Source organism: Prunus avium, chromosome 8, assembly GCF_965620075.1.
Source record: "Prunus avium chromosome 8, drPruAviu1.hap1.1, whole genome shotgun sequence".
Classification (NCBI taxonomy): Eukaryota; Viridiplantae; Streptophyta; class Magnoliopsida; order Rosales; family Rosaceae; genus Prunus; species Prunus avium.
The window spans coordinates 34220736-34231370 of NC_142291.1; the positions used below are offsets into that span (position 1 = coordinate 34220736).

Consider the following 10635-nt stretch of genomic DNA (forward strand, 5'->3'; position numbering starts at 1 on the left):
TGTCCCACATAACCATCTATGCTTTGCATGGGGTCGCAACCCATGCGTACCGGCATCCGAATATCTTCCTTCCATCTTGGACAAGGCCGAACCCAAGCCAAGTCCATCGAGTCTCATCAAATGCCTCGCTAGCCGACGGCATAGCGAATGCCATACGTTGACCTCACTCTTTCCAACGATGCGCAATACGAACGGCCCCGCGTGTTCGTACTGTCCTCGGGAAGTCCTTTCCCTCGGAGACATAGATTATCCTTCAACAATCTCATGCCCGCCCTTATGACTACCTCCAATGTCATAAGGATGCTCGCTTAGTGCCACAATCAGAGCCGATTGATTCTAAAGGTGGTTTCTGTGTGAGGGACTCGTACCTAGAAGAGATTGGTGATGGAGGAACTTTGATAGCAAGGTAGCATGTCATTGCCTGTGATGGGTAGTGGACTTGCGAAGTTGGAAGAAGACCCCAACGTCACTGTGGATGATTGTTGGAATCAGGTTGTGTGACGGTTGTTGGAAACCCGTCTTGGTGCTGGATCCTATGGAAGGGTGAAGGTATCCAAAAGTTTATCTCGAAGTTGTGAGAAGACATCAAGCAGGATGACTCTAAGATGGGGGATGATGGTTGGTTTTGCTGCTCGATTGCCTAGTTTTCTAATCCGTGCACCAAGCGCCCGGAAGTCGGGTAGGCAGGGGTTCTGGCTTGTGACGAAGTGATGTTGCTCGTTCAGTTCAGGATGTGGGGAGGATGGGAGCGCGAGTTTGGTGAGAGTGTCAAAGATTGGCTTATACTCGAACCATAGCATACCATTGAAGGTTGTGGTAGACCGAGTTGGTGACTTGTGTTGGATGGAAGGTGCAAGACCTTTGTTCAGGGAAGAGTTGTGGGAGCTGAATACCGAAATGGTGCAGTCTTCGAAGGGAGTAAGTCGCTGACGGACTGGGCTCCATTGAGGGAGTAAGTCGCTGACGGGCTAGGCTTTAATGAAGGAGTCACTTAAGTGGTTGCTCTTACAATTGTGGAGGACGTGTGGGTTACGCATAATGTTCGACACAAGGTTGCTAACTAATATTCGGAATGCTGGTGTGTTCCAAAGGTGGATCCCAGAGTTTTTCTTGTGAGGATGGTGGCTAAGGACGTAGGATGTCCGCACTTAAGGGCATGCAAAGAGTTGGAGTAGCTTTGGGGAGGATGTCTTACTTGTTCCCTTGTGGATGCTGCGGAAGTAGGTTCTGCCAAGTCCAAGTGTGGGCGTTGGTTAGGTGGTTCTACTCGTAGTAGGGAGGATGTCTTACCATGGTGAATTGTGAATGCCTAAGTGTTATGGAGCTAAGCTTCGGAGGCACGTTGGCGTGAGGGTGCGTCGACGAGATAAGTGGGGGAGACCCACGTACGCCATTGAGGTATGGCAGTGCAGATGCACAAAAGGGAGGTGCCGTGGAGGACACACGGTTGGCTTACGAGTCACACTCAGGTGGGGTGCATCTCTTTGAATGTGGAAAATGTGGAGGTACTTGACCAGCGGGCTATGTGGTTGTTCAGTGGTCGAGTGCGACAAGAGACGGAGGTCTCGGCCCAAAGAGGGAAAGACGTAGGACTTTGAAAGAGAAGTTCAAAAGGGTGAACACAGTGGTGCATTGTGGTCCATGGAGCGAAGAGAAGAGGATATTCCTATATGGTGTTGTTATGCGGCAGTGCAGTGGGCACGTCGACGAGGGCGTCGACACTATCAGTGGGGGAGAATGTCACGGATCGCACTTGAGCGTGTGCTTTCGTGACTCCGTTGGGACATCCATGCGCTTATGAGGTAGTCCAAGTGTGGAAGGGGCAAGGACTTAAGAGCTAGAATGGTTGGTGTTGGCCGGGTTGTGCGTGTGAGGGGTATTTTGGGTATTTCGGAAGGTTACGGGAGGAACCTGAAGAAACTCAGAACACGAAAGATGTTCGTAATGACGAGATACACGCTATGCAACTGACGGTTCGCCATTCGGAGTTCGTATGAAGAAGTTATGCCCAATTATGACTCCTCGTGCATATGTGATGTTTCCTCCTGAAAGAAGGCTAAATGCATAAAATGCTATATAGGGGGTGACATGGTGTCATGCTCTCCACCACCCCTGGTGCTTACACCCTTGTGGCACTAAGCGAGCATCCTTATGACATTGGAGGTAGTCATAAGGGCGGGCATGAGATTGTTGAAGGATAATCTATGTCTCCGAGGGAAAGGACTTCCCGAGGACAGTACGAACACGCGGGGCCGTTCGTATTGCGCATCGTTGGAAAGAGTGAGGTCAACGTATGGCATTCGCTATGCCGTCGGCTAGCGAGGCATTTGACGAGACTCGATGGACTTGGCTTGGGTTCGGCCTTGTCCAAGATGGAAGGAAGATATTCGGATGCCGGTACGCATGGGTTGCGACCCCATGCAAAGCATAGATGGTTATGTGGGACATTCGGAATACATATGTCGCCAAGGCTTGGGCGACATGCGAGCGTGACAGCTTGCGTGGATAGCTTGAGGATGTGGGCTATCTTGGTTGCTAACGGATGACCGACAGAAGTGTGGGTAAACCGATGGTGTGTTGGATCGCTATGTCTCGACTTGGACATGAGCGAGCCACGAGTTTGGCATGCGACGTGGTCGATGCAGTTGACGTGTCTTATGCAACGCTTGATGTATGGGCGTCGAGGGTTCGTTGCCGGATGCGGGGTGATTGTGTTGTCACAAGGAAGTGTGACTCGTTGTCTAGCTATGGGGCTTGGCGCCTATGGGAGACGACACATGATGGTGAACCTCTCGCGGAGTTGTGAGAGTCATGAAGTGGGGAGAAGGCTGACTGGGATTCGAAGGGATCCTGGGCCGCACGGGAGCGTTTGTGCGAGCGAAATTTGTGTTTTGCTTCCGCCGCGCCGCGTCGCACGCTCGTCCCGTGACAAGTGGTATCAGAGCATGACACCATGTCACCCCCTATATAGCATTTTATGCATTTAGCCTTCTTTCAGGAGGAAACATCACCTATGCACGAGGAGTCATAATTGGGCATAACTTCTTCATACGAACTCCGAATGGCGAACCGTCAGTTGCATAGCGTGTATCTCGTCATTACGAACATCTTTCGTGTTCTGAGTTTCTTCAGGTTCCTCCCGTAACCTTCCGAAATACCCAAAATACCCCTCACACGCACAACCCGGCCAACACCAACCATTCTAGCTCTTAAGTCCTTGCCCCTTCCACACTTGGACTACCTCATAAGCGCATGGATGTCCCAACGGAGTCACGAAAGCACACGCTCAAGTGCGATCCGTGACAATAGGCTTGGTCTTGATTAAATGTACCCCAAAAAAACAATAAATAAATAAATCCTTGGTTATCATAAAAATGCTGATTATAATGCACGTAATTTTAACTCATTGGGTGGAAACTCAAGACTGCCAGCAAAGTTTGTAGCCAAATCAAATCTATCTACAGATTCTGCACAGATACCAAAGAGGAGGAAAAAAAAATAGAGTGAAAATATGTCAATCATTTGTTTGGTGGATGATGAAAATGAATATTTTTCAAGACCTGGTGAAATTGAGAAAAAGACTGGTTGGAGTGGTAGTTGTTGGTTCCCAATTCCCATTCGTCCATTGCTTTTAATTCCACTCGCAAAAAGAGAATAAGTCTGGCAATCGAAGAATTATAAAAAATTGTTATTTACCCATGATAGTCACAACTTTTATTCTCATACTCTCTACTTGTACAAAACCCATTTTATATTTCATATGGTGATTTGGAATTGGGAAGTGTGATTTTAGCCTAGCTTTTTTTACAATTTGTAGAGGACAAAATAACAAAAAATGTTGCATGAGCAATTGACCATAATATTATAAGAACAGTGATAAAGTATGAGTGACTAATCATAACATTTAAAGTTATGAGAGCAATATTTAGCGTGAGCGAGTGACAGTAGCATTCTTTAATGTTTTATATCCATTACCATAACATTGTAAAAGCAATGTTAAAGTGTAAGCTTTAGCATTCTTTAATGAGCCATGATAAGCAGAAAAACTTATTTGCAACGAGAATAGTATTGTTTTGCTATAACATTCTAAGAGTCATGATTCATTGACCATAACATTGTAAAAGCAACATTAAAGCGTAAGCGACTAAACTTAACATTCTTTAATGAGCGATTTTAAGGCATGACCGATTGATCATAATACTCTTCAATGTTTATGTAAAAATGGTCAAACGGCCAACCAATGGTTGTCATTTGAAGGAAAGAGGCACCCTAAGATGGCTGCCTAATGTCGTGTGGACTATGGACCAATAGATGGGACTTTTGGGGCAAAGTCATGCGTTATTGGATGAAGACGAATCATAAGCTTATAGACGCATCCCCATTCAGAGATCAACACAAACGTGTTTAACTGAATTGGGCTTGGCATGATATCTTTTGGACTTTTCAACACATATAAAAACCCAAGAAATTGAATTCCATTCAACTGTCAAGAAGCAATGAATTTTGTCAACTCTCAAAGTTCAGTCGGTTCAAAGGTTTTTTTCACAGTTTTCTGCTGAATCACGGAAGCATGACTGCTGGAATCAAAGTGACCTAATCATAAACATTAAAATATATATATATTCCAAAATCCAAACGTAGTTTTTGCTCTACAGAGTATACAGGATGTAAACCTCAATAATTGAAGAGACTAAAGTCACATTTCACACTTCACTTCACAGCTTTTCACTTTACATCCACATTCAAACACTCCATGAAACGTCGCCGTTTAACAGAACTTTTGTTTGGTTCATTTTCTTATTTAAGGTGCTGTCACTTTGTTCAATTGCCAAAGGTTGTCTGTACAATAATTGATATAAATGAAATACTGAAAAAGAAAGAACAAGGAAAGAATAAATTTTATACAAATATCCAATTATTTTTGGCCATAGAGACAGGACTTGCGTCACTCCAAGCACCCCATACAGAATACACTGAAACTCATCATCATCACAAAACTGAAAAGGACAGCCGCTTACTTGAATTATTTTGGCCGACTTGTGCAAAGTCTTGGTACTTTATGATTTGTGAAAGTAGCTCTCTTCTTGCCCTTCTTTCCATGTCTCTCTCATATGCTGCTAAATTGCAATATTTAGCTCAAGAAAGGAGCCCCACTCCATAGAAAGTAGATCTCGCTGATTCACGGAGCGGTAAGAGTTGTTCATAATGTGATTCTACGAGCAATCATCGATTCAGCGAACACTTCGGCCAGAAGCAGCTTTAAAATCATTTCTGTTGTCAGGCAGTGGACCAAGTTGATTCATAATCAGCAATAACTTATCTTGTGGTTGCCCCTCGCCTTTGCTCGTGTGCATTGTTGTTCATTGTCTTTGCTTGTATAAATATTCAGCTGTTGTCGTCAATCAACTGTACTGGTTGTCTCCTTAAATTAAAACTGCAGAGCCAGCCCAGATAAATATCTTGCACTGTAATTGGAAGCCTCAAGCATGGCTTACTGCTGAGCTATTACAGATGATCCTGATTAGTCTTCTCTCAGCAACAATAACTAGCCTAGCAGACAATGAAATGGCAGCCAACAGATGGAGGAAAAGCTTGCTCCAAGGAATAAATTCTTGAACTCTATGGTAATCGACCCTCAAAGAACTAGAGAGCTTCCATTCATTCGCCTTGACAGCTGAAAGTGCAGATAATAAACCAAGTCATCAATGCAAAAGGGATAGTTATAACTCCATCTAACAACAGACCCTATGAAACCCTCTCTTGCTCTCTCGCAAGCCTATCTTCTTCGTTACGTTGCAAAAGCTCCTCATAAGCTTTTGTGGAGTTATCGGTGAACTTTTCCATGGCCTCAAAAATGCGTTGCAGACTAGCCTGTAAAGTACTATTTCTAGTGTCACTCTGATATACAATCTGTCCAGTAACTGAGAGAGTGTCAACATCCCCTGATACTAGCACAATTTTCTTGTCTAGTGCCTGAATTTCCTTCTGTAATTTTTGGTCCTTTCTATCCAAGTTCTTAACTTTTTTCTCTAGATCCTTGTGTGCTACCATCCTCTGGCGCATTTCAAGCTTATCTTGTTCCCAAACCTGTAAGACACTCGTGGTGAAGACACGCATAGTTTCAACCACCTCTCTTTCTGATATTCTCTCCAAAGCTTGTGACCATTGGTTACAGATCACAAAGACAGGAGGCGCACCTATCCTACCAGGTGAAAAAGGAACTATTCCATCTGGTGTTTCTTCAGGTTCATACAGAAGACATTTTAGAAGCCAATTGTTCAAAGCTCTCACATAACCCTTTTGAGCACTAATCCAAGTAGAGAATCTGAAAGTCCAGTTAATAAGCTCATGCTCAAGCTGCGATGTAGCATCAAGATGAGCATCATCATGCCTTTTTCCAGATCCTATAGGACCTAAACCTCTGGCTTCTCTAATCACTTGGCACTGAGTACGATGACAATCAAGCATGCATTTCCACATCCGGGTTAACCTGAACAAAAGAAAAGGAAAAATAATTAACCATAATGTCACACAGATGACATACACTATGTCGTCCACAAAGTATACACTTCCAAGTGACCGATCATTGAGAAAATAAAAGCATAAATAATAAATATAAGCCTCCCCAATATCGCCATCACCTAGCCAATCTTCCCTGTTGCAAAATGAGGTTCATGGATTACTATAAGTACTTGTAGTCTTATTAGGAGCCTTCTATTAAGGTAGGTGTTCTTTAAGACACCACTATATGAAGTAAAAACTTCCAATATGAGACGTACCCAATTTCATATTTTTGGTACAAGTTATATAATTTTAGATTTGTCACAAGGGTTTTAGGAAGCCCTACATGAGGATCTCAAATGTGATACACCAACTGACAAATATTATAAGGAAATTGTGATCTTGCTTTTTCCCTTCTTCTAATTTTCCCCAGGCTCCTTCTAGCGTAATTACTTCTATTTTTCAGTCACCAAGCCTAATACTTATTAGTCACGTGCCATTCTTAGTCTTGAAGAAATCTAGCACAACAAATACAAGAAGGAATACCAATGGACCTCACCAATTCCATGGAGCTGACTGTTTTTGGGTAAATCGGGATTAGCAAATAAAAAGGTCCATTAAAAAGATTAAGAGATCACATTACCTGTAACATCATGATATCAATAAAATTGATTATGAAATTTCGAATTTGAAATTATTAGTTATAAGTTATATCTAAGCTTAGCACAAGATATGTGGTCAATGACAATGAAAAGTAATCATATGAACAAAAAACAGTATCCAGAAAAGAACTCAAATTAAAAATAAAATAAAATAAAATAAAAACAGCCTGAAATTTTAAGCTAAAACCCCATACAAATATACTAAAGAAGAGAAACTGTTAATAGCGTGGGTTGTGAGTGAAACAAATAACAAAACTTGCAAACAAGCGCTGCAGAACTGGGAAGATTGATAACATACCCTTGAATTAATTCATTCAGTTGTGGCCATAATTCTTCATCCCTAATCTTATTTATGGTCACAGATATTTTGTCAACAACTTGAATTGCAATTCTGATTTTTGTGGACAGACTCCTTATTAAAGTTCGAGTTGTATCAACTTTGTGAGCCTCCGCTCCCTTTTCATCTAAACGTTTAAGCTTACGGACCTTTCTGTCATGGATTACCCGCATCTTTTCCTCAGACTGAAAAATTATAAGAATGGAAACCCATCAGTCACAACTGACAAAGACACAAATTAGGAAGGGCAAAAAACTTGAATACGCCCAGTGCTTTAAACTTTAGGATAGTAAGCAAGGCAAGAGTACGTCACCAAAAGAACTAGTCAAACTCATGTAATGGTTAATGCTTGAATAAAAAAGAAAACTTTTCTGTTACTTATTCAAATAGACCCATGTTGGATACAGATTAGCCAAGTTTTAGCCAGTGAATCATGATGTATGTCTGAGAGAACATCAAAATATCAATAAAGAGTCTCTTCTGAAGGCAAACATGCACTGGTCAGACTTCAAATAAAGAAGATGCTTTCATAGAGATCTAGATCGAAGGGGTGAAAGAAATTAAATATTTGAAATTTCACATTCAACCAAAATAGAAAGTAAGAGATTTATTATGAAAAAGGAAAGTAAAATACATTTGAACAAACGGTCAAGAAACATTTGTCTGGCGCAGCATAATTAAAAAAATTTGATTTGTTAAGAAACCCAGATGGCTCAGAAATTTCAACGCCACAAAAATGAGCAAATAAACATGCAGCTAGTAACAGGAACGGAGGAAGCAACATACCTTTACTTCATTATAGAGTTTCTTCTCCCAAAGATACAGCTTGGCTAAGGTAGAAGAGAGATTTTTGGACCTCATCATCATTTCTTCATCAAACCCCAATTGAGCAGGACCAGCTATTTCAGAGGCCGATGGCTCAGCACTCTTTGAAGTAGAAGGTTGCGAAGACACTAACGACATCATCTTGGAAGAAACTGATCATAAAGACCCACACAACACAAAAGTCAAATCTCTGCTAAATAGAGTTCAAATTCAACAACATAAAATCCTGATCTATAAACTTCCCATTTTAGGAAACTAAAACTACTACACACCAAAAGCATAAAAGTTTAAAACTTCCCAGATAGATCAAGATTCAAGCAAGCAAATTTGTAGCAATCTATCCATTAAAAGGTGTATAATCCCATACCCACCATGTTTTCGATTATGTGGAAGCCTTCCCACCTCGAGCATCTTGGCAATTTCGTTCCCGGACTCGGAAGCTCTCTGAAACTGAACCTCAATCTCTCGAGCTACTTCAAAAGCATCCCGAGACCCCGGTCGAACTTTAGGTGCACCGCCGCCATTGCCACGGTCCTCGCGCCTCTCGTCCTCATCCACAACCTTCTTCTCCACCACATGGACCTCATACTCAGCCCCACCACCATCGGTCTCCACGCTCGGCCTCGCTTGATAAAGCGAGGAAGGCTGCGTTTCAGCTAACTCATCGTCCACAACAGCCTTGGAATGCTTCCCGCCATCGACCACATGCTTGTGATCTCTCTGCACCTCCTTCACCACCTCCTGCTGGTACTCTTCGTCTTCCAAATCGGGAATTCCCTCTTCGTCTCTCACTTCCTTCGAGTCTCGGCTCGGCGTGTAGGCCGAGTAGTACTTATCGTAAGTCTCGAACGGGTTCAAAAACTCCCAAGCCGAAGCTCTCGGCGGCGATGGCGGAGGCGGAGGCGGCTTCGCAGAGGTGGAAGCCGAAGCCGGCGACGACGATATGGCTCCGTAAGGCGGCGGCGGAGATGAATTACCATAATACCCCCCACCCCCGCCACCGTAATTGTTGTACCCACCATAATAGGGGTAAGGATTAGCAGTGTTGTTCGGATTAGGATTTGAATTAGGATATCCATAATACGAATTTGAAGAAGAAGAAGATTCACCCATGTGATACACGTTCTCTGGGCTCATGGGTTTCTGCTGATACACCACAGACGGTGTCGCTTTGTTCCTCATGTAATTCATGCGCATGTACCCATCTGGGTACGAGCTAAAACCCTCCTGGAAACCCTCCTGGCCGTTGCTTATGTAATCAATATGGCTGCCAGGGTGAGTATTGTGCAGCGGCGACGAGTGGTCCGAGTGGTGGAGCGAGCCCAAGTCGTCGTCGTCGGAATCGGAGTGAAAGTGAAGATGGGAGCCTGAATTTGAATGAGAGTGGTGCGGCGGCGACGATTTGGTGCCCCCTTTTCGGACAGGAGGGAGGTTGAGGTGGGGAGAAGGAGGTGACCCAGATGAATTGCCCACCTCCTGTTCGATGAATTTATGCAGAGAGTGGCCGATGTCTCTGAGGGAGTGAATATAAGCGAAGTGGGCTTCTGCCAGAGCATAGCGCTGGTGAATCGCCTCGTCGAGGTAGCCGCAGCGCTCTCGGCATAAAGCCACGGCCGGAAGATCGTCAAGTTTGGAGCTCGTGCAGCCCATCAGGCTCGAAAAAGAAGACAACTTTAAGAGTGTATGGGGAAAGAGACGTGTTGGGTTAAGGCGAGATCAGCTGAAACATGACGGTGGGATTGGGATTCTCTGATAGTTGTTGGGTTTGCCTGTTTGTTTCTCGGGAAAATTTCAGAGCTTAGGGTTTGTGCGGAGGAAGATAAGAGAAAAGGAAAAGGGAAAAAGGAGGACAAAGGAGGGGAGAAGGGAATCTTTGCCAGCGCGGAGTTTGTCGTCGGCTTGTAGCAGAGAGACACAGAAAGCAAAGAGAGAGAGAGAGAGAGAGAGAGAGAGAGAGAGAGTGAACAGTGTGTTTGTGTTTATGTGAGAGAAATTGAGTGAGAGGCTATGTATGGTGGCATTGTGCGTCGGTGTGTATCAGTTTAAAAACTATTTTTTTAGTATTTTTATATATTTTATGGGTGTACTTTTTAGGCAATATCTTTTAGTTTAAAATTTTTAATTTGGGTAACAACCAGATTAGTTGAAGATTGAGACGAGGGTTTCCTAAAGTTTCAGATGGTTTATGGTTAGAGAAGCACATAATTGGAAATTCCCAGTTCTAATTTGAAATCGGGAAAGCAAGGAGTTTGTAACTCAAGTTTTTAACAATAGTTACTCTGGATCGGAGATTCTGTGTTCGAATCATAT

At 43.3% G+C, this 10635-nt stretch overlaps 1 protein-coding gene across 1 annotated transcript; it reads right to left on the reverse strand.

Moving 5' to 3' along the window:
* Window positions 1-4875: 4875 nt before the first annotated feature.
* Window positions 4876-10354, reverse strand: LOC110758532 (DNA-directed RNA polymerase subunit beta, putative (DUF630 and DUF632)). Its single transcript, XM_021960410.2, has 4 exons — window positions 8697-10354; window positions 8287-8477; window positions 7462-7685; window positions 4876-6490 (listed from the first exon to the last, which is right to left on the reverse strand). Exons 1-4 carry the CDS (start codon window positions 9973-9975, stop codon window positions 5746-5748), a joined length of 2439 nt encoding a protein of 812 aa, XP_021816102.1. The 5' UTR covers window positions 9976-10354; the 3' UTR covers window positions 4876-5745.
* Between the last annotated feature and the right edge of the window lie 281 nt (window positions 10355-10635).

Excerpts from the sequence above, each read along its gene's own strand:
- LOC110758532 (XM_021960410.2), bottom strand. The coding sequence starts at position 9,975 with ATGGGCTGCACGAGCTCCAAACTTGACGATCTTCCGGCCGTGGCTTTA. Across the intron at positions 7,686-8,286 it reads AACTCTATAATGAAGTAAAG|TCTGAGGAAAAGATGCGGGT; the intron begins GTATGTTGCTTC and ends ATAATTTTTCAG. Across the intron at positions 6,491-7,461 it reads CTGAATGAATTAATTCAAGG|GTTAACCCGGATGTGGAAAT; the intron begins GTATGTTATCAA and ends TCTTTTGTTCAG.